A 25,305-nucleotide genomic window follows, 5' to 3' on the forward strand; every position below is an offset into this window, starting at 1 on the left:
TTCAGTACGCCTATGATGGTTGCGCATGTTGCAAAATCTGTGAATTTTTTAATAGACATGTACTCGATGACATATATTTGTAATGCTCTAATATTTAAGTACTAGAAAATCGATTAAATTTTATAAAAAAGCAACATAACTTTGTGTTTGTAGCTGTTCTGAAAATTAACCGTTTTATTTTATGTGGTTTTAGTCTCATCCGTATCCTGTATCTACTATAAATTATAATATATGATACTTAGTAAAAAAATCAAGAAAGATGGTAATACAAGATAATTAATAATAGCATTTAAAAAAGGGCACTTAAATTGGATTCTGGTTGTCTTGACTTGAGGGTAATTAGGTATACGGGTGCATCTCAAAAGTGGCTCAACCCTATAACTTTTTTAATTTGTCAGATAAAAAAACGAGATTTGGTATGTTAATATATAACATAAATTAGGATTGATTGACGTATTCAATCGTTTTCTGTCACTTCCTGTATCGCCGGAAATGACTACAACTTTTGATTTTTAAATGGCACCCTCGGATTTTTTTTTACTTTATTCGATAGAAAAGGACATTCTAAATAGAATGACATATCATATATCAACTTTTGACATTTTTGCTTAAAACAAAATTGAATTTTAAATTTCAATCTGCCATGGCTGTGTTAAAAACACTAATTTTTGATCAAGGAGCCGTGGAAAAATAGATTTGATCGTCTAATGTTATTCGTGTCTTGTCCTGGCCGGTTTAAAGATGCCCAAATCGTATTTTTAATCATATCTCAATTTTGGAACGAGGGTGGCTCATCAGCATATTTGAAAAAAGCATTTTTAAGAATAATTTGGTACCACACACTTGATATTTCGAATCAAATTGTCGTTATGAATCGCATGTTGCAATTTCAAATAAACGATATTCGAAAATGTCAAAATAAGTTGACGTCATTCTATTTAGAGTGTCATTTTCTATTGAGTAAAGCAACAAAACACCGAGGGTGCCGTGCCATTTACAAATCAAAAGTTGTAGTCATTTCCGAGGAAACAGGAAGTGACAGTTGGTGTATGAAGTAGGTGGTTTTATACAAAAATACAAATTTTTAAAATAATCGTGTCACCGGTTCTCTATAAACGTCTAACCTACCATGGCCGTGAATCACCCTATATGAAAGGTTTTTATAGTGGCAATTTTGTAAAATTTCTTTTAAGTTTATTATTTAATTAAATAAAAAATTAAACAATAAAATATTATTCAATATTAAAATTAAAAATATTAGAAATATAAGCCGTAATGCGGCATTCCACCACACCCAGTGGCATAAAGATTGAGACTGGGAGGGGTAGCAATATTTAAATAAAGTACAAAATTTAAATTAACTTTTCTCTGAAATGTACCTCTATTGTAGCTGTGGAAAAAGTAAACTCGGATTGGTCTGGATTTTCTATTTTGATTGGTATTATTAATTTCTTTTGTAAGAATTTTTGTTTTATACATTTTAACACTTAAAACTTCTTCCTGGGAGGGGTAATTCCCTTATTACCCCTCCCGTATATGCGCCCCTGCCCACACCAACCGTATTTTTTCAAAAATGAGTAAAATTCTTGTATTTTCTACTGTATCAAACATTTTAATATTAAGAAATTTGTAATGTCATAAATATTTAATGGAATATTGGGATATTTTAAGAACTATATAAAAAAAAATGTAGGAAAACAACAGTCAAGTCAATTTAACGAAGATAACTAAATCACTATCACTAATTCTCTAAAAGAGATTTTCTATTCCTATTTCATCTCAATTCGTCTGTATGTGACTCTGCTGATAATCCACTAAAAGATCCGCTAATTCGGCTATTTTGTCCACTACGTGATTCCTTTTCCTAAATCCCTCTTCATAACTGCCGAGGATCAAAAAATCACATAACGAATCTTAATTAATATTCAGAATTGTCTCGAATTTAAATCGCCAGTTTTATGTGCTGATGGGATTTTTTATTAAGGTATTATTAATTTTTCCATTGACTCAAAATATATACCAGAAATTTTTATTTATTTTTCTTTGCTTAACATTTTTTGTTATTTTTGAACATAAAAATATACAAAAGAATATTTAAGAAACATACCCACTGTTAGTTTACATCTGCATCTGTAGCTCTTATAATAAGCAACAACGAAATTTTGTATACGTACAAACCTAAAGTATGTATGTATTAGGATGTGAGTGGATCAAGGATGATTTTTTTTAAATGTAATACACTGTATATTATTGCATTTTTGGTTTCCTTTCTAATCACTTTACATAATCCTAAGATATTATCACAGATTAGGTATCCTATAAGTATACAGATAAAAATCTTGTCCCTAATTCGTGGTACGAAAATTGTTTTTTATGACGATGTGCAAACGAGTCAAATTTCCTGTGCGCAAAAATAAACTCGCGTAAAATAACAATAAACAGCGTAATAGAGAGATATCGCTAAACCGAATAGCGTGCATGGACGTTAATAAGGCCAGGTGTTATTTCCTTTACGTGAGGTTGTATTAACTCTCTTCATTGATAGTTATCGGATCGGAAAGAATTTTGATCGCGTCACGTCCGCTATTTAAACTTAACCTAACTTTGAATTTAAAACTTTGAAATTGTTTTGTTTACTAGGTATTTTAATACTAAAGGGCTAAAGTGCTTATTTCCAGTGCTTTATTATTCAACGTCTGCCAATGGGTTTAGGGCAACAAGCAACAAATTCTCTTAGAAGGGCCAAGTCGTCATCTGCTGTAAACCTAAGACTCTTTATAGGTTTGGTTTTATAGGTTCTTTAGTATTGGAAGAGGTGGAATCCATATTTTGGGCCATATTTATTTAATTGAAACTAATCCCAGCTACTTGAATATCAAATTACCTAATAAAACTAAAGCAATAATTCAAAACAATTCAAACATAACCTAAAATAAAAGATCTCGCCGGCCGGCTCCGGTTGTTAAATACCCGCACATGCCCATTTAAGCAATTTTTAAACGTTATCAGAGGTTATTTAGAAAGAGCGCTTGGTATAATTGATCCGCGAATTACGTCAGGCGGTAACGTTATTAGCGGGTGTTGCGTTGACTCGCGCATATCGTAACTATGATAAGGTACGCGTAAATACTGGATGACGCTATTCAGTTTTCCGATATCTCTCTAATAACTGTGCCGGTCAGGCGCTGTGCACAATTTTAGAGGCCATAAGTGGGCGTGCTATGTGCGCAAACTAGTCACCTAACTAGTGCCCGATTCCGAAAATTGGAACCACGAAAAACAATAAAGAAAAAACAAAGATTATAATCTGTATAATCTGTGATATTATTAAGTATAGGTATTTTGATACTTTTAAAAATATTAATAAATAAATAAAAAAATATATCTATTTCGGCCTTTTTTAAAAAATTATTAGGAAATTAGGTTCTTTTATAGAAAATCCAATATATTTTTGCGGATCGGTGTAGACTCGACCTAACCTAACTATATGGCCTGCCCTCGGATGACCTTAACATCGCATTAAAGAATAGACACCGTAATGATTCATTCGAAGATTCGAGAAGAATCGAGTTCCACTGGAATGGAGTAGTACATACGAGAACAATCGAAACCTTCTCTATGCACCTAACGATCTATAGACTATTCTAGAAATCTTTAGCTGTCGGTATAAAAGCCGGCGGCTGGGGCCTAGAGAGGGCAGTTATAAATAGACGAGTATAGTTGACGCGCTAAAATTCAAAATAAATTCTTAGTTATAAATCGTTTGTAAATAGTTCTTTAAGTCTTTTATCGTTATTGTTTTTGTTAATTAGTGTTAAATAAATAGTGTTTAAATAAATTGTGACTTTCTATCCACACGGAACCGACGAAAAACGTAACAATATCTACAGGACATTGTAATATAAATCAAAGAACCACTTCTATATTTTTCTTGATAAAATAATAAATACTTACTTATTAAATTATCGTGGATAAATTAAATAAAAGTAAACTGTTATAAATTGAAATAACGTCCATAAACTAATGTCGATTTTGAATCCATCTTGATTGCCAATTTATTGAAGAATCGCTTTTTATTCAAAATCGGAGCCAGATAGGTATAGGAAACCCTAATATAGTTTGAAAGAGCATTTAAATCTACTTCCACAAATTTTAAAAAATACAGAGTGTTGTATTTGAAATAACAAAGTTTTTATGTAAAATAAATATGTAAAATAGACCAGCAATTTTTGATACCCCTGCATACATTTAAGGAAGCAATAATTTTTTTTAGTAAAGTTTATTTCTCTGGCTTCAAAGTCAGCACAAGAATTAACTCTGAAAAGTAATGTACAGGGTGTTGACAAACTTTTTTATTATAGCATGCATATTTAAATATCTTTAAATATCTCAAAAACCAAAGCTTTAAAACATATTAAACTCTTATAATAAATGCCTTATTTTATTCCCAAGAATCCAAAAATTAAATAAAATACCGGATGTTCCATAAGAAAAAATATAACTTTGGTATGGATCTTAGTTCTGACACACCCTGTACATTTATAAATAATTTTAAATTATGCCCATTGCCTTCTAACATATACCCATAAAATTTTTTGTTTCTATATCTTTCCCTTTTCGTATAATATCATCTATAATCAAGGGTATAATCAACCGAGGCGAATGAAGTGCGCCACCCTATTTACTGTATATCTCAAAGGTATATCTATACAGGGTGAGTCTTAAATAAGTACAAATATTTTCAGGGCTGGTAGATCTCGATAAAAGAAACATATTTTCTCTTTACCGGTTTTCAAATAAATCTAAAATAACCGACATATTTACTTTGAAAATTTCAAAAAAAAATTTTTTTGATAAGATTTGATTTGATAAGAGAACCACTGGATCTTTTCTGGATTTTCTTTCTTGTAAATTTAATCTACTACCTATGTTGCCATATTATTAACAAATTATATTTTTTAACTAAAAACTAAAAAATATTTCAAAAAATTTTCAAAATGTTTTTTTCGCGAAAAAAACATCATTATCGTGTTTCTGGTCGAAATATACTACCCCTAAAAATATTTGCACTTATTTAAGACTCACCCTGTAATGGTATTATCTAAACGTTAAATATCTAATATTTTTGATACTCTATAAAATTTCAAATTAAATGAATGTGCGATATCTCGAACTGAACAGTGAAATAATAATTAATCTGTTGCGTATAATGCCAAGTAAATTTAATTTAAACGAACCCCTTTTGACAAAAACAGAAAAAGTATTAAAAAAATGTATTTATCTCCATCATTAAGTGAGTATCATTTATCACTCTCTCCATAACAGACTAAAAAAGCAGACAACTTATTAAAAATTTAATATATTTGCCACTGTTATACACATACTCTTTTTTGACAAACGACTTTATCTTACTTTTTCTTTCCTGCCGAGCGTTGAATCATTAAAAAATCATTATTTTACATATATGAATTTACTGAGATTGTCTTGTCGGGGGGTTCATAAATCAAACAGTTGTAACATTTGGTATTGCAGGGAGTGATTGACAGCCTGCTCTTGTTAGGTGAAAGAGCTACTAAAGAGGGAATCATTTTTGACAACTCACTTGCATCCTATTATTTCCATCACGTTTTAACGGAAAGTTGCGATATTTAATTAATGAATATAAAATTTCAAGAAAATTTATTTAGCAACAATATACTTCTAAAACTATAATAATCTATCTTTCAATGATAACATATACAGCATGTCCCTGGATTGTCTTTACAAGAGGAAACACTTTTTTATTATTGACATTTTGAGAAAAATGCAGTCTTCATATAAATTTTTGCTTGTTTTAAAATTGTTAATCAAGTTTATACTTTTCCAAATTGCCATACCGTTTTAGAGGAAATAAAAAAAAACATGGAAATATAGGTTTGATAGTTGAATTTTTTTTTCTAGTACATAGAAATTATGTTACCATAGAAACGCATTTTGATTTTTAAGACTTCAACTCTATTTTCATGTTTTTTTTTTAATTTTCTCTAAAAATCTACCGGGTGCGTCTCGAAAGTGGCTCACCCCTATAACTTTTTTATTTGTTCAAATAAAAAACGAAATTTGGTATGTTAGTATATGACTATCTGACATAAATTAGGATTGATTGACGTATTCAGTTGTTTTTGGTCACTTCCTGTTTCACCGAAAATGACTACAACTTTTGATTTTTAAATGGCACCCTCGGTATGTTTCTACAATATTCAATAGAAAATAACACTCTGAACAGAATGACATATCATATGTCAACTTTTGACATTTTCGCTTAAAAACAAATCGTATTTTAAATGTCAATTAGAGTGGCTGTGTTAAAAACACTAATTTTTAATCAAGGAGCCTTGGAAAAATAGTTTTGATAATCTAATGTTTTTCGTCTTTTGTCCTGGCCGGTTAAAAGATGCCCAAGTTGTATTTTTAATCATATCTCAATTTTTTCAAATGAAACAAGGGTGGCTCATTAGCATACTTGGAAAAAGCATTTTTTACGAATAATTTGGTACCACACATTTGGTATTTCATTTCTAGTCAAATTGTGTCTTCCGCATGTTACAATTTCAAATAAACCATATGCGAAAATGTCAAAAGTCTCTGAATAGAATGACATATGACATGTCATTCTATTCAGAGTGTCATTTTCTATCGAATAAACTAGAAATATATCGAGAGTGCCATTTAAAAATCAAAAGTTGTAGTGATTTCCGGTGAAACAGGAAGTGGCCACAAACAATTGAATACGTCAATCAAACCTAATTTATGTCATATACTAACATACCAAATTTCGTTTTTTTATCTAAAAAAATAAAAAAGTAATAAGGGTGGGCCACTTTTGCGACGCACCCGGTATATTAAAATCAACTGAAATGCACCAAACCTATAACATCACTAGAACGTATCGTTTTTATTAGAAACGGACTAACGATACTTCTTTTATCGAGATCTAAATGCTCTGAATAAATTTGCACTTATTTAAGAACCAGTTTGTATAATATATAATGTAACATACAAACTACTATAATAAGCTACCTATACTACTATAATAAGCTATATTATAATAAGCTACCTATATTACGCTAAACTAGTAAGAAATTACTCCTATTATTTTTCAATCGAAAATAACTGACGATGTTAACCTACTCCAACCCAACTAAGGTACCTATACTGAAACCCGTTGAAAGGAAACCCGAGAACGATAATAACAAAGTGCACATCCGGAACTAAGAAAACTTTCCTAGTGCCTTATGATTTCCTTAACTAATCTATTATTTATCAAAGCTTTGCAAGTCGCGATAAACGCAAAATTACGCACACTCGCTTAATTTTAGTGTGAATAATTCATCTGGAAGCTCTCCTACTGGTTTTGATCCTCTTATAAGGAGATTGAAGTTGGAAAGGTGGTTTGTTTTTGTGGCAGAGCGAGATATGGAAATAGGATTATTTCTGGCACGCATATATTATTATAAATAAATAATTATTTACGATAATACCTTTATTTTCTTAGCCTTTTATTCGTAATTTTTTATATGATTATTGAGTCGAATCTGTAAACTAAAATAGTTTTTCTATTTCATCACGTTACAACAAATTTTATTTTTGAGTTTTCCACTGTGTAATGTAATAAAATTTAAATACTTATTTTTATAAGATTAAAAATAATAATAATAGCAGGTTATTAAAGTAATTTCCCTGAAAACCCACGAAAATGGGACAACCTGTACAGACATACTGCTAAATCAAAAATTCAAATCCGAATGAGATCCAAGACCGATTATTATATATTTTATATATTTTTATATTTTTTTGTGTTCGTGATAATTCCTTTGCTACTTCGCCCAAAAACCGACAGTACGGCAAAGGAACATTTTGACGAAGTAAAGTGGCAAAATGTGAGTACTTGTGTAGTGGGGCTTTACTTTTTAAGTAGTTTTTATAATGTTAAAATATAAAAACTATATATACTTTTTTATATTTACGTACACCTTCCCTATGGCAAACTAAGTTTCCTTTCAATCAAACAGACTTTAAAAAACTTTCCAAAGGGTCTTGATTATTACATTACTTTGAATTCGACGAATCTTAAAATACACATCGGATGGTTCGACTGGAAAAGGCAATATCTTTACTTTATTTGCTTTACATAACTTGGTTTTACCTTGCGAAACTTGTAAGTTTGTATTAAAGTTACTGTGAAAAGTTTGCCTGTTTTAACAACAACATAAAAACTCGTATTTTTTATAGTCTGACTAGGGCATGAGTAAGGGAAACGCAGTTGTAATGCATGGATGATTATATTCAAAAAATACTCAGTGGTGTGCGGTATTTTAAAAAACTGGTATGGTCATTAACGTAACTAGCAATTTACCCTGGTGGGCCTATGGTTGAATCCACGGGGGGCCGAGGGATTTTGTTTTTAAAAAAATGAAGAATAATATCATTGAAAATAAATACATTTTTTGAATAAATAGTTTACATGAATTTTTCTATCAATAAATTTGATAGACTTGGTTATCAACCCGTTGTTCCCATGGATTACGTAAATATCTACAAATTTTGTAAAAAAAATAAAAACTAACACATATTTTTTGAACAAAGCAAAATAATATTAACTAAACAAAAATGGAAAAAGTTATTTTTACAACGAGTTACGTTTCAGTCCCAGAAAAATGTATTTTTAAAAAACACAAATTTTGGAATAAACTTAAATTTATTTTACGGAACAGCAATCGAATGTTACAAGTACAATAGCTAGACAAGAACTAAAACTAAAATCTACATTGATTTGTGAAGAAACCTCTTCTTATGGCAAACTGCTGAATTACAGGTTCCCAAGCAAAAGTGCAGGTGCATCCTGCCGATGTCGTCCGTGAGAAGTGTATCTTGTGTATTTCGACTGTCATAACTCCTCCCTCCTTAAGATAAAAAGATATTTCCAATATCTTTTCAGAGTCATCGTTCAGTCAAAAATTCAAGATTTCTGAGGGGGTGCCCAGTAGTACCCGGAGAGGCCTGGCACCCCCTAGCTACGCCAATGGGTGTGGTACTTCAGGAATAATTTTAAAGTTGCCAATGTTTCCAATAAACTTGATAATACTGAATACTGTTTTGGTTTAAATTACGCACAATTTAATTAGTGATTTGCTAAATATAGTAAAGATTTATTAAAAAGCACTTCATAATCAATATTTACACAAAAATAAAGTAATATTTTATATAGGGTGGGCCACTGAAAACTTACAATGGCTATAATTTTTAAACCAAAAAAGATATGAAAAAAATAAAAAATACTGTTTCTATAATATCGAGGGGGAATACATATAACGTATTTTTTGAACCACCCCGACCTACCCCTTTGGTGACACCCCTACTCACTTGAAAATCTTAAATAGCAACACCCTATTTGTGGCGCCTTTTTGGAAAGCCCATGAAAAATACTAAACGATGATCATAAAGTTTTTAGGGTGAAATTGAAAAACTACCCTTACACGAAAAAATAGGTGGACATTAATGAAAAAAGTGATTTTTTCAGCATAAGTTACAAATTGGGACCCAGCTAAATGAAGCAAATGAGGCATTTTTCAAACCACCCCGACCCACCCCTAGGTGCCACCCCCTCACTTCTAATCTCAAGATAGCAATACCCCACTTGTGACACTTCTTTGGAAAGCTAATTAAAATTGCGAAACAATGGTTATACAGACTTCAACCTAATTACTGGTAAGTAGTGATAAGAAATGTGGGTGTGACATTTTGAAAGAAATTTAAAATGATAATTTATTTTAACAATTGCTCAAAATAACAGCCGTTTTGTTCCATACATGAAAAATACAAACGATTTTCAAATTCTTCTCTCACTTTTTGGAAAGTGTCATTCGGAATATTTCGACATTGCTTCAGTTATCCTCTGCCGCAGTTCTTGCAACGAACCTGGTTTTGTCTTGTAGACTATGGATTTAGTATAACCCCACGAGAAAAAGTCTAAAGGAGTGAGATCAGGTGACCTTCGCGGCTACTCGATTGGACCCCTTCTGCCAATCCATTGCCTTGGATAATATCTATCCAACCACCGCCTTGTGACAATAGAATAATGCGGAGGGGCACCATCTTGAAAGTGTACGGGGTCTTCATTAAGAGTTAAATTTCCTTCCAAATCTCTTTGATTTTCAACCTCATTTACAATGGCTGGCTCTATCAAATTGTTCAGCATTTCCACATAAGCATCACTAGTCAAATTTCCGTCGATGAAAAATGGACCTATAGTTTTATCGCCTAGTATTCCGCACCAAACATTGAGCTTTTGGGGATTTTGGGTGTGTCCTTCAACAAGTATCTGCAGTTCCGCTTATTCACATTTCCGTTAAAAAAAATTACCACTCATCACTAAAACAAATATTTTTAGTGAGTAAAGGTTCCCTTCGAATTTCCTCCGTCATTAGTTCACAGAACTGAATCCTTCTATCTGGATCGTCGTCGCCAAGTTCCCGCAGAATCTTCATTTTGTAGGGATGGAATTTGTGCATTTTCAATACTCTTCTGACAGATGTTCGAGGTATACCTGTGATTGATGCCAACTGGCGTGTTGTTGCTTCTGGATTGACCGATACCTGACCAATAACTTCCATCTGCATTTCTTCATTCAGTACCCTGGGCCCTCAGTACCCTGGGCCCTGATCTTTTTTTATTTTTGACCGATCCGGTTTCTTGAAACTTTAGAATCAAATCTCTAACATAAACGTGACTTACGTTTTTGTCCGGATTTCTCTCAAATAGCACATACCTTCGGCACCATAAAGAAAAACTATTTGAATTCTTTCTTCCACAGTATAAACCATTTTTCTTTCAAATAAGCGAATCAAATAAAGGTTTAAAATACCACCAAATTTGCAAACGATTGAAAATCGACAGAAGACAAAAACGCAAAGATATGCCGTTTTAAGATTCCTGTTTGTTGAAAGTAAAAAAATAGATGATATGGAAGAATTTGTGCAAAATTAGGCTGAACGATTAGTAGAACATCTTTGTGTTGCCTTTTTTATTATCTACATTTTTTATTTTTAGCTTCAAAATGGCAATGGTTTCAAAATGGTTTACCATTGATGAGATTAGAAGTGAGGGGGTGGCACCTAGGGGTGGGTCGGGGTGGTTTGAAAAATACTTCATTTGCTTCATTTAGCTTGGTCCCAATTTGTAACTTATGCTGAAAAAATCACTTTTTTCATTAATGTCCACCTAATTTTTCATATAAGGGATAGTTTTTCAATTTCACCCTAAAAACTTTATAATCATCGTTTAGCATTTTTCATGGGCTTTCCAAAAAGGCGCCACAAGTAGGGTGCTGCCATTTAAGATTTTCAAGTGAATAGGGGTGCCACCTAAGGGGTAGGTCGGGGTAGTTCAAAAAATACGTCACATGTTTTCCCCCTCGATATTATAGAAACGGTATTTTTTATTTTTTTGATATCTTTTTTGGTTTAAAAATTATAGCCATTGTAAGTTTTCAGTGGCCCACCCTGTATATACATATCGGTTTAAAACGTGCGACGACGTTATCCGATGTCTAAATTCCTGTTTTCTTGTCCCCCTTGTAGATTTCTCACTCGTAGCTTTAAGGAATCTAGCCAGTTCTTTTTCAGTCTCCCTCTAAAATTCGGAATCCACACCATTGTTTGTTTTTACAGTCGTAATTTTAAACCAAACCAAATCATTCATTAGACATGGCCGTACCAGTTTAACTGCTGTCTTGTCAATATATTGCATAATAGTGCAACCTGTTCCCATTTGATGTCGAATCTCCTCATTTCTTTTTTTTGTAGTCTGGATATTTTCGCAGATCTTCTCAACACATCTTATCTACACATCGTTCTAACCATTTCTTCTTTTTCTCTGACAAAGTTACGTATTAGTGTAACATTAAGTTTAACTTTTGTATTATGATTTACATCTTGCACAAGCTATATACAGGGTGGCCCATTAGTGCAAGGTGGGGGTGGGGCCCAGTAGTGCAAGGTAAAGATATGAAAAAAAGTTTTATATAAATGTTGCATAGTCTATAAAGAGGCATATCCCAAAAATATTGTTGTATATGCAATATACTGGGTGCATCTCAAAAGTGGCTCACTCCTATAACTTTTTTATTTTTTTCACATAATAAAACGAGATTTGGTATGTTAGTATATATGAAACTAATTAGGATTGATTGACGTTTTCAATTGTTTTCAGTCACTTCCTGTTTCACCAGAAATTACTACAACTTTTGATTTTTAAATAGCACCCTCCATATTTTGTTTACTTTATTCGATAGAAAATGACACTCTGAATACAATGACATATCATATGTCAACTTATGACATTCTCGCTTAAAAAATCATATTTTAAATTTCAAGAGTGCCATGGCTGTGTTAAAATCACTAATTTTTAATCAAGGAGTCTTGGAAAAATAGATTTGATCATCTAATATTTTTCGTGTCTTGTCCTGGCCAGGTAAAATATACGCAAATCGTATTTTTAATCACATCTCAATTTTTCAAATGGAACGGGGGTAGCTCATTAGCATATTTGGAAACATATTTTTTACGAATAATTTGCTGCCACACACTTGACACTTGGTATTTCGAGTCAAATCGTCGTTACATTTATGGCCATGGCACTCTAAATTAAAATTCAAAATGCTATTTTTTTTTTAATTGAGAAAGTCAAAAGTTGACATAATATGCTATATCATTCTATTCATCATGTCATTTTCTATGAAATGAAGTATAAAAATACCAAGATGTCCTAAAAATCAAATGATGTTTCTATAGCATTCCTATTTCATTCTTTGATAGATTGTTATAGAAAGAATTTTAATTAACGTCATATTTTTGGCTGTTTTAAAATGTTAAAGAAGCAGAAAATTTATTTAGTTCAATGCCATGAAACAAATGATAATAGTTTTCGGAAAATGTCATAGTTTAACATCAACAAAAATATGACGTTAATAAAAATTAATAAGAACCATCTATCAGAGAATGAAATGAAAATAATATTACTGTAGAAACGCCTTTTGATTTTTAGGACTTCTTTTTTTAGAAAAATTCAACCATATTTTCATGTTTTTTTAAATTTTCTCTTAAACGGTATGGAAATTTGGAAAAGTATAAATCCCGTTTATTTTATATTACAACCTAACCATTTTAGAACAAGCAAATTTTTTTATGAAGAATGGATTTTCCATTAAATGTCAATAATAGAGAGTTTTTCCTCTTGTAAAGACAATCCGGGGACGTACTGTATATTAAGTATAGCCTACTTAAAAATAAATACAGCAAGAGTTTTAAAATTCTTTAATATTTTTTCCATTAATACAAATTTAGCTATATTTAATATGTAATAAAATGTGCAAATATTTTTTAAAATACTTAAATAAATTTTCAGTAATATATTTCACATTGCAATATTTACTTTAGTACATTTATTTTTGTGCAAATATTACCTATATAATATTAACTCCGAAACTCTCACTCTGTTCTATAATGTAAGGTTCCCCCTTTTCTCAAACACGCATATAACATGCCACTAAAGCTTAACTTAGAAAACCATCAAGTTCACTAATAGTATGGAAATTGGAAATCACACATACAGAATAGTAAGGGATGTTTCGAAGATACATAATAAACCAAAGCTAATCCTATAAAGCATAAAGTCAGTGGTTTGTTCCTATTAATATACTCGTAACGCTAATTAACGGTCTCTGTCAAACCATTCATTATTAACAGCGAAATATTAACTTATATAAAGATTAATTTAATAAAAAGTCTTACTTAATACGTATGATCATAAAATATAATGACCTAGCGAGTTTAGAATTAAACAAAAAAATTCTAATGTAATTTATAATAACAAGCGTGTTTTTTTTCCTGTCATCGTCCAAAGCATGTTTGATTGCAAAAAAGTAGACGCCGAAATAAATTTCTGTTGGATTTTTACCATGGTACAAAGAAAACAAGGTATGAGCATGGTACAAAGAATACAAGGTATGATCGATAGCGGCTCCAATTTCGTTCAGTTCGCGCATACCACCTGTGACGTCACTAGGAAAATAAGAATAAATAAAAAATAAAGAAAGTTGACAGGAGATCTGCATTTTTTGGGGTTATGGTTAAGAATTGTTTATTTTTAAGACTTTTTAGTTCGTTTAATTTAATAATTACTAAAACCAGCAGTTTCAAAAATATATTTAAAAATAATAATTATCTATTAACATGGATTTGGACCATAATAGGTAAGAATACTAAATTTATTTCTATATTCGGTATAAAATTGTTTATTAGGTTTTTAGTTTGCGATGTTTATTGTAAATAATTTTTATGTTCATTGCCTCTGAATTCACATGAGGACAGAGATGAGGATATCTATTGAAAAGTAACCACAAGAGGAATTGTTACATCATTTAAAAAATGTTGGGAATTATATTGTTTCCCATCGAAAAGTAGAAAATGCCAATGCAGATGAATGTATTGTAATTGTGATAGAAGTAGAATATTATTTTATATTAAATGAGGTATTGTACCAACAATCAATTTATATTAATACCGCAGATTAAAAAATAACAGAATAAATAGTTCTTTCTTTTATACTACAAAAATAAACTATAGAATACAACAGTATTAAAAAAAAAAGTTATGTCTCGCCGAGATTCGAACTCCGGTCTCTCGCTTCCTAGCCCAACTCCTTACGCACTGCTCCACAGTAACTTGCTTAGCGATAATTCAATTACGGTATATAAACAAAAAAACAGGTTTATAACAATACCTTGACGATTTGAACTGGCGCGCGGAGCGTGCTGACCAATAGCGCCTGTTATCACCTGTGACGTAGCGACCAACCTGCGCAATATCATACCTTGTATTCTTTGTACCATGAGGTATGAGAGTATGAGGTATGATCGATAGCGGCTCCAATTTCGTTCAGTTCGCGCATACCACCTGTGACGTCACTAGGAAAATAAGGAATAAATAAAAAAATAAAGAAAGTTAACAAGAGATCTGCGTTTTTTGTATTTTTTAGAGTTATGGTTAAGAATTGTTATTTTTCTGACTTTTTAGTTCGTTTAATTTAATAATTACTAAAACCAGCAGTTCCAAAAATATATTTAAAAATAAAAGGCAAAAATCCAAAATATTAATTATCAATTAACATGGATTTGGACGATAATAGGTAAGAATACTAAATTTATTTCTGTATTCGGTATAAAATTGTTTATTAGGTTTTTAGTTTGCGATGTTTATGGTAAATAATTTTCATGTTCATCGTCTCTGAATTGACATGAGGACAGAGATGAGGATAAAAATATGACTATGGAAAATAATCAAATAAATAAATTGTTATATCATTTAAAAATGTTGGGAAGTTGATTGTTTCCCATCGAAAAGTAGAAAATGCCAATGCAGATGAATGTATTGTAATTGTAATAGAAGTAATTCCAAGGGTGAAGTTTATTATAATTAGTGACCTGTGCTTCTTTTTATATGTAGATGTTTCAGGTTTTGAGAATAAATCGGTTGAACGAAACCCAAAATTTAGAGAAGTATTTGCATACCCAGAATATGCCCATCAAGGATTATAGCTCAAATTTCCTCACTTTTATTCAATACAAATTAACTTTTTAAGTGACTGAAATATTAAATAGTTTACAATATGGTATATCACTGTAAAAATATATTACTTTTAGGTACAATTAAGGCCCGATACATTTCAAAAAGTAGAATATTATTTTATATTAAATGAGATATTGTACCAATACAATCAAATTATATTAATACCTTAGATTAAAAAATAACAGAATAAATAGTTCTTTTTTTATACTACAAAAATAAACTACTTATAGAATACAACAGTATTTAAAAAATTAAATAAAAAAGTTATGCCCCGGCCGAGAATCGAACTACGGTCTCTCGCTTCATAGCCTGACTCTCCACGCACTGCTCCACAGTAATTTGCTTAGCGATAGTTCAATGACGGTATATAAACAAAAAAACAGGTTCATTACAATATCTTGACGATTTGAACTGAGCGTGCTGACCAATAGCGCCTGTTATCACCTGTGACGTAGCGACCAACCTGCGCAATATCATACCTTATTTTCTTTGTACCATGGGTTTTTACTATACCTTTCAGTTTCTTCGGCAATGTCAAGTTTATAAATAAAAAACCAACAGAAAGTTAAGAAAAATGGGTGTAGCTTCACTTTTTTTAATGGAACATAAAATAGTTGTGTGTTTATATTTGCATGAACCATTTTTGGATTATTTTGGTTTAATAATGCAACCGCTATCACACAAAATGAATAGTGTTCCTTAAAGGTGCGTCCAGATCGGCCGCGCCGCTCCGCACCAACTAAAGCTATACATTTGTCAATACGCTGCAACAACTGCAAAGTTAGTTTGGTCATTGCACGAAATACGTCCAAATAGGCTGATTCATTCTGCAACAAACATCGTCAGTGTTCCGTTCAGTTTGGTTATTTAAGTATTATCCTAACTGACTGCTCCAAAACGTGCAAAATATTTAAATAAATTATAGCCAATGGCCGCATTAATAATCAATAATTAGTGAGCACTAGCAAATTTCACAACAAAATATCAATTCCCACACCGACCCACCCCAAAACTCGAATGGTTTGTGTTGTCGAAGGGATGGGGACTTATCAGAGGATAGTTAATAGTAAAAATGTGCATTAATATGCAATCAAATGCTTGAAACAAATATAGGGCAATAAATCTGAATAAAATCCAAATATTTTTATTAAAGTGGTTTTATTTTTGCATCAGTTTTTTACAATTTTTATTACAACTAAAATCCATCTAATTTCCATATGATTTTTGGACACTTTTCCACTTTTCTACAAGTTCCGAAACACCTTTCTTCTTCATAGTTAATCCTTGCGCCAATTTGACCTATAATATTTGAATAATTAATTTTCATTTATTATAAAATAATACTTTTCTATTTTAAATCTCACCTTTTTCTTCTTTTTTCTCATTTGTTCCCCAATTAATTGCATATCTAAATCCTGAGACTTCATAACATCCTTAACTGAGGCAGATTGCTGATTAACAGAAATTAATTCAGATTTATCTCTTTCAGAAACTTCGGCAATTTCTGAATAAAAAGAATCTAATACTGAATTTAGTGATTCTTTATGTACTGTTTTAGTTTCCTAAAATTATTAATAATGATAATAGTAATTTAAAAGTAAATAGAAAAACTTAGTTCAGTTTTGTACTCCAGCAAGGAAGTCATGCACATACATATATTGTGATTTTATTGTGTTGACTTATAAGTACGCCGTTTTGTATACATATTACATATTCTTATTTTAAATCCAAATTTTCAAAAAATAAATACTCGCACCTCTCCATAAACGTCTAACGTTCCATCACCCTATACATATACAGGGTGTCCCAGACTGAACGTACATTAGAAGTTTCTAGAGAACCACAATATCTATATCGGAGATTTTTTGCACATCATTGTTTTACAACGAGATCTATCAATTAAAAATATTTTCAATATGGCGGCACTTCCGGAAATACCGGAAGTTGACAGCATCAATATGGCGGCACTTCCAGAAATACCGGAAGTTGACAGCAACTTTTTTATTTTAAATGGGTGCCCCTATTTTTTATTACATACTTAAATTCTTTGTAAAATTCTATGAATATTGATGTTAAACACTCTATATCTAACATAAACCGTTTCTGAGAAAAAAATATTTAAAATTTTTGGACGAAAAAACCTACCTGTCAAAAAAATGCCAGCCACTGTGACATAAAGAGAAGACATGTGGCTATCTATTTCGAAAATTAAATTGTTCAAACGTCATATAATAATGGCGGTAGCTGTCATGGAATTGAGCGGTTAAAAAATTATGATAAATCATTTTTTCAAATGGAAACCCACTTTTTTTATTTCACCAATCAAAAAGTTTTTTAATTCGCTATTTTTTAACTATACATGTTCCTATACCTAAAATAAATCGTTTTTAAGTTATTTAAGGTTTAATTTGAAAACGTGTAAATTGATTTTATCTATCTTCCTTTGACATTAAGTGTCAAACGGCCAAACAATTTATTTCCATCTGTCAGAAAACAAATTATCTGAATTTCCTATATTATAAATACCGCCTGCCTTAAGAGTTTAAAAAGTATATTTATAAAAATATATATCCTGTATTACCGCTCTGTAGTGTTATCTAATAGTTGATATTATTAATAATATTCCGTATGACCGAAAAAAAAACAGGGCAAAGTTGGCTCGGAAATGATGCTACTTTTTGAACAAAGCATCGCAATATGACATGGCCCGATCTATTGTTTTACATCACTTGACGTTTAAATTTAAATCATAGGCTACTGGTTAAAATCAAGAAAAATATACACTCTAAAACTAAATCTTAAATAACTTAAAAACGATTGATTTTAGATATAGGAACATGTATAGTCAAAAAGTAACAAATTGAAAAGCCTTTTCCCTAGTGAAATAAAAAAAGTGGGTTTCCATTTGAAAAAAATGATTTATGATAATTCTTTAATCGCTCAATTCTATGACAGCTACGGCCATTATTATATAGCATTCGAACAATTTTTGAAATAGATAGCAACATGTTTTTTTGTTTATGGCACAGTGGCTGTGGTAATCACTAAATTTGAAGTTTAGACTATACACATATCTTTGACAGGCAGTTTTTTTCGTTCAAAAATTTTAAATATTTTTTTTTCTCAAAAACGGTTTTTTTCTCAAAAACAACGTTAGATATAGAGTGTTTAACATCAAAATTCATAAAATGTTAGAGAGAATATAAGTATGTGATAAAAAATGGGGCCACCCATTTAAAATAAGAAAGTTGCTGTCAACTTCCGGTATTTCCGGAAGTGCCGCCATATTGAAAATATTTTTAATCGATAGATCTCGTGGTGAAACTATGATGTGCAAAAAATATCAGAGCTAGATGTTGTAGTTCTCTAGAAAATTTTAATTAACGCTGGGAAAACAAATGGGACACCCTGTATATGGATAGTGAAGGTAAAAACGGTTTTATATCAGTTTAGTTAAAATACATAGATTATTCCTTTGAAATTATTTATTGTTTTCTAATTAAATAATTATTAGGTATAAGGAATCGACCGCAGTAAATATAGAGGCTTAACTTTATTTGATACCTTCTCTCATAGCTTCGATTAATGCATCTCGATTTTTATGCGATGAATGATATATTTTACAGTTAAACTGACATAATTCCCAAGCAAAATAAAAATTTGAAATTGAGAAGTTGAGAAGTAGCTCGTTAGGAAAATCCGCAACCCTTTATATTCAACAAAAACGGAGATATTGCGCATGAACGAAAATGGAATACCTATATATTTTACTTAGAGATAAAAGTTAATGGACTGCAATTTGTTAAATAAACTTAAATTGTTAATTTGTTTCTTCGACTTTCAAGCTGACTTCATCCTAACTTTATGATGAGCAATACTAAAAAAGCATACATACGGAAGAATTCTTATATGAAGCCGCAACATCTGAAGAATCAACCCCTGGTGGCAGCGGTTCATAATTTTCCAGAGGCATAGGAATGGAAGGCAAAGCTTGCTCTGACGGCAATGATACATCTAAAAACAATAATAAAAAAAATGTATGCAAGACAAAACCGATCGATCATAACAATTAAATACCGGGACCAGAGAAATAGGAACTGAGAAACAGAACATAAAGTTGGACCGTTATATCTGTTTAGCGGAAAAAAGGTTTTAGATTTTTATAAAGAAGGTTTGCCCCATAAGAACTATTTATTGAGCATTGAACATTTCAACTTGACTTGTCAAAAGAAATTTATTGATATTTTATCGAGTATTTTATATAATATTTTTAGAATATATTGTTACGTTTTTCATCGGTTCCGTGTGGATAGAAAATCACAATTTATTTAAACACAATTTATTTAACACTAATTAACAAAAACAATAACGATAAAAGACTTAAAGAACTATTTATAACTATATTTACAAATTTATTTATCTACCGTATTTATTTAGAGCAAAAACAAGAAGCCTCGACCGTAGCACACTGTAGTTTATTATCGTCTGTCCCTTGCGCACCGGCGTCGGTATATATATAGGCGTGCGACGGAGTCTAGAAAGCACTGGGCGGTGCTGGAGAATTCTTAGCCGCTGTGCTCTGGAATTTCTAGGCTCTTCTAGGTCATATTAAAGCGGGACTGGTTTCGCAACACTGCCCCCTCCTTAGATACATGCTCGTCCCGAGATGTACACGGTGAATGAAGGTACTTGCAAAGCTAGCCCCTGGTACATTGAGAAGTCTGGTAGAAATAGCAGTCTACAGTTTTCTCGCCTGATCTCAGCTTTGGGTTGTAGCAGCAAACGAGGATCTCGATTCCCGTAAATCTAAACAAGACTTCAATCATTTTCCGGATTGTACGCCAACTCAAACCATCGAGTCGACACGCCAGCTTCGGAATGGCTAATCGTGTAATGTTGTTTAGCAGGGCTTCTCTCAGTTCAATCAGGGTCTTCCATAGATTGAGATAAGTCGGCTTACTCGGCGACCATTCCTTAGTGACCAGGTAGAAGATGTGTCTTGCTTGACCATGCGCATTGACGATTAGCCTCAAGGGGCTTCCAACCTCTGGATCCTGTCGACGTAGTTCTCCGATACGCCCAAACTTCTCATTGAACGTCGCAGCAATTCCTCTGGACATTTGCAAATCTCGGGCCACACAGTGAGCGAGCGAATAATCAGGAGGCACGGAAAAGAGGTTCCGTTGTTCTTCTTTGGTCACACCATAGCGAGCCTTCTCACTGCTGTTGTATCGGGCCATGAAGTCGTCAAAGGATATCTCCGAATCAGGGGGATCAAAGCTGCAGGTTCTCACGGTCCAAGCACGATCTTCTATTTCGCCTTGGTAGGGGCTCAAACGGTTGAAATGGACTACCCCCGGTTTTCCTTTTGGCAATTTTCTGATACGGTATACGACGTCATTAATCCTAGCCATTACTTCGTATGGCCCTTCCCACGAGGATTGTAGCTTCGGAGATAATCCACGACGTCTCTGCGGGTTGTACAGCCACATCAAATTCCCTGGTTTATATCCCCCGTGCTCAGCTTGAATGTCGTAGTGCTCCTTCATTCGGTCACTAGCGCTTTGAATATTTAGGCGGACTCGCTGATGGATGTCGTCCATCCTTTGACGTAGTCTGTGGACATAATCTTCTCCAGCGACATCTTCCCCGGTCGGCAACCAAACTTCAGATCACAAGGTAGAGGCACTTCCCGTCCCATAACGATGCTGGCTGGAGTTTGCCCTGTGGATTCTTGGACGGATGAGCGGTAGGCCAACAGGAACAGGTGAAGGAATTTGTCCCAGTCTCTTTGGTGGTCAGAGACTACTTTGGCCAAATAACGGTTGATGGTTCTGTTCATGCGTTCAACCATCCCATCGGATTGTGGATGTAGAGCCGTCGTCCTGGTCTTGCGGATGTTAAGGACTTCACAGACGCCTTGGAACAAATTGGACTCGAAGTTTCTTCCCTGATCGGAATGAAGCTCCACGGGAACACCAAACCTGCAGATTCATTCTTTAACAAGGGCATCAGCAATGGTGGACGCTTCTTGATTTGGCAACGCGTAGGCCTCGACCCATTTGCTGAAGTAATCCATTACTACCACAATGTATTTGTTGCCGTCGTTCGTCTCTGGGAAAGGACCAGCCACGTCGATCGCTATTCGTTCGAAGGGACTGCCTACATTGTACTGGCGCATAGGAGCTTTACCACGCTTTTGTGGCCCATTGATGACGGCACACACGTCACATTTCTTGCACCAGGCCCTCACATATTCTTTGCAGTTCATCCAATAGAACCGTTCACGCAGCTTGACAAGTGTCTTGGTAGCACCAAGATGTCCACCGCTGGTTCCATTGTGAACTTCCTCCAAGACTTCCGGGACCCTCTTCTTTGGAATGACGATCTGCCTTCTCTCTTCTTGTCTCCCTGGTCTCTCAATCACACGGCGGAGTAACCCGTCATCTATTACCAAGGAATTCCACTGGGCCCAGTACGACTTCACGTTCGGCGAATATCTGCAAACTTCCTCCCACGTTGGTCTTTGGTCCGCGTTCTTCCAGTTAATCACTAAGCCTAATTCTGGGTCACTGATTTAGTCGTTTGCAAGATCTTCGGGTTGCCAAGTATCGTTAACCACAGTTGTTCTTAGAACTTTCGCTTCTTTCTCTTCTGCTCGGGAACAATATTTACAGTCCTTAGCGCAAGGTCTTCTGGAAAGTGCGTCGGCATTTCGATGGATTGCTCCAGCTCCACGTTCTGTGTCGAAGTCAAATTGTTGTAATCGTTCGATCCATCTAGCTACCTGCCCTTCAGGATTCTTAAACTGCAACAGCCATTTTAAAGCAGCATGGTCTGTTCTTAACAAGAACTTTCTTCCATAGAGATACTTGTAGAAGTGTTCCACTGCTTTAACTACGGCTAGTAATTCTCGTCTGGTCACGCAGTAGTTCCTTTCCGGTTTTGACAAGGTCTTACTAAAATAACCAATTACTTTTTCTTGACCATCCTGGATTTGAGACAGAACAGCGCCTAATCCAACATTGCTAGCGTCAGTATCCAATATAAAGTTTCCGTTGCCAAGGGGGTAGCTAAGTATGGGCGCACTAGTCAGGGCCTTCTTCAGTGTTCGGAATGCCTCGTCAGAATCTGAGTCCCAAGAGAAACGCCTCTCGCCTTCGGTAAGTCTGGTTAATGGTTTAGCGATGGTGGCGAAACCCTGTACATAACGGCGATAGTATGTGCATAGCCCCAAAAAGCTTCTGAGTTCATGTTTGTCTTTGGGTATCGGCCACTCTTCCACTGTCTTGGTCTTCTGTGGATCTACCGCAACTCCCTGGGAGGAGACCACATGGCCCAAGTAGTGTACTTTTTCTTGACACAGATGACATTTCTTGGGGCTAAGTTTCAAATCAGAGCTCGCAAGTCGCTTGAAAACTTCTTCCAAATTCTTCAGGTGATCGTCGAAGGATTTCCCCACCACTATAATGTCATCCAGATACACTAAACAGGTGGTCCAGGATAGTCCCTTTAACACGGACTCCATTAGTCTCCCAAAGGTAGCTGGCGCGTTGTACAATCCAAAAGGCATGACAGTAAATTGCCACAGTCCGGAGCCCACCGAGAACGCTCTCTGTCTTTCGGCGCCATGTCGACTTGCCAATATCCACTCTTCAGATCCAAGGTAGAGAATATCGTCGTCCCCGCCAGCGTGTCCAGAGTATCGTCTATCCTCGGCAGGGGATAGCTATCCTTCTTGGTAACATTATTGAGCTGCCGATAATCAACACAGAACCTGGTGGTACCATCTTTCTTTTTTACTAGTACTGCCGGCGATGTCCACGGGCTGTTAGATGGTTCGATGACACCCTCTTCTTTCATTTCTCGAAGGATTTTGTCAGCTTCTTCTCGTTTGGCGAGCGGAAGTCTTCTCGGATTTTGTTTGATTGGTCGTGCATCTCCAGTGTCAATTTTATGTTGTACTAAATTGGTACGACCTCTCTGTCCTGCTTCTCCTTTATCAAACACATGCTGATACTTGATTATTAGGTTTCTCAATTTTCTACTATCCTGGGAAGATAATCCGTTAACATTTACTAGCGCCTTCACCATTTTGTCCGGCATTTTCGAAGCCGAAACTTTAGAGGTTTCCATGCTTCGAATAACTGAGGAGACCGAGCAACAGTACCCTAACAGGGTTCCCTTCTTCAAGGACACAGAATCATAATTAGTGTTCATTACTCTCACCGGTACAGTCTTCTTCGCTCGTAGCAGGGCTTTTCCTACAGCGACCCCTCGTCCTATTTCGCTGTCATGGTTCCTTGGCTCCAACAGAATAATACTCCCATTATTAATTTTACCTTCCAGGCAACCATCCACAAATATCTCACAGAGCTCAGGGATCGAAACATCTTGCTACTACCACACGAAGCGTCTCCTCACATTTTCGATGTAGAACTACTTCTTCTTCATTTATTTTCAAAATTCCCTGTTTGAGGTTTAGTTCAAAACCTCTAGTGGTCATGATGTCCATTCCGAGAATAAGTTCATCTTCGATATCTGCTACTAATACTGGATGTTCGAAACTGGTGCTCCCAATAACAAAATTAAGGTTTACTTCTCCATGGACAGCAGCGGAGCCCCCTGTAGCAGTACGTAGTCGCCATTGTGTTGTTTTAACCTTCTGCGATGTTTTAAGAATGTCCGGTCTGATGATAGTTTTCGTCGCACCTGTATCCCACAGCATGGTTCGGAACTCTCCATCAACAAAAACATCCACAAAAATGCTTTTGAATTTGTGTTGTAGCGAGGCGACTTGAGCAGTTTTCGTTGAGGCATGTTGGGTACAGGTCGACGTGTGCTCCTTCATTTCGACCCTTAGTAGTTTTCCAACCTCGACGAAGCCGGTTCTTCGTTCTTCTCCTTACAACGGCTTCGCACGTGTCCTACCTGTCCGCAGTTCCAGCAACGAATCGGTCCCTTCTTGCCCATGTACTGGTGCATTACTTTCCGAACAATCCCTTCCACGGATTCGTCGATGGCCCGTACTCTTCCTAAAGACCGAGAACTTTGTTTCGCGGCCTCAAATTCTAGGGCACGTGCTAAAGCATCCACGTGCGTTGGGTGGGCTAGGAGAAGCGCTTGTCTTGTCTCGTTGTCACGTAAGCCGTCGGAGCATGCCTGTACTGCTAACCGCTCCATAACATTCTCGGGCGTAGCAGGGTACGCAAGGCGAACGAGACGGGCTACATCGGCTTCAAACTCCTGCAGAGACTCATTTGCCTTTTGAATGCGATTTTTTAGCTGGGAATGATAGACATGTTCCAAATGAGCTTGGCCGTACCTCATTTCTAAATGTCGTACCAATTGCTGATAATCTCCCTGTTCCGATGGATGTCGACAGTGTCTGCAGGATATCAGTCGCATCTCCTCGCAGTGCGATAGTCAAAGCGGTAGCTTTTTCAGCGATTTTCCAGCCGTTCGCTCTCGCAGCGGCTTCAAATTGGCAAAAATAATTGGCCCAAGCAGTTTTTCCGTCAAACTGTGGAGGTTTCATAACTGATTTTGATGTATATCTATTTTCGACTAGTTTCAGTCCCTCCGAAGTTTCTTGACATTTTGGTGAATTTGCCTTTGCTCCCCGTAAAAATTTCATCCC

The 25,305-nt window shown here is 34.4% G+C and overlaps 1 protein-coding gene across 2 annotated transcripts in view; it reads right to left on the reverse strand.

The window, feature by feature from the left end:
- Nucleotides 1–16,806: 16,806 nt before the first annotated feature.
- LOC115891301 overlaps nucleotides 16,807–25,305 on the reverse strand; it is a 35,029-nt gene continuing 26,530 nt past the window's right edge. For both annotated transcript variants that reach the window (XM_030911746.1, XM_030911747.1), the window contains 3 exons: nucleotides 19,561–19,679; nucleotides 17,030–17,227; nucleotides 16,807–16,964 (listed from right to left, as the gene is read on the reverse strand). In XM_030911746.1, coding sequence (XP_030767606.1) covers nucleotides 16,872–16,964; nucleotides 17,030–17,227; nucleotides 19,561–19,679 — 410 coding nt within the window. In that variant the 3' untranslated portion in view covers nucleotides 16,807–16,871. The remainder of the gene's footprint in view (nucleotides 16,965–17,029; nucleotides 17,228–19,560; nucleotides 19,680–25,305) is intronic.

The sequence above is a fragment of the Sitophilus oryzae genome, unplaced genomic scaffold, assembly GCF_002938485.1.
Source record: "Sitophilus oryzae breed Bouriz unplaced genomic scaffold, Soryzae_2.0 scaffold_980_pilon_pilon, whole genome shotgun sequence".
In the NCBI taxonomy this organism is placed as follows: Eukaryota; Metazoa; Arthropoda; class Insecta; order Coleoptera; family Curculionidae; genus Sitophilus; species Sitophilus oryzae.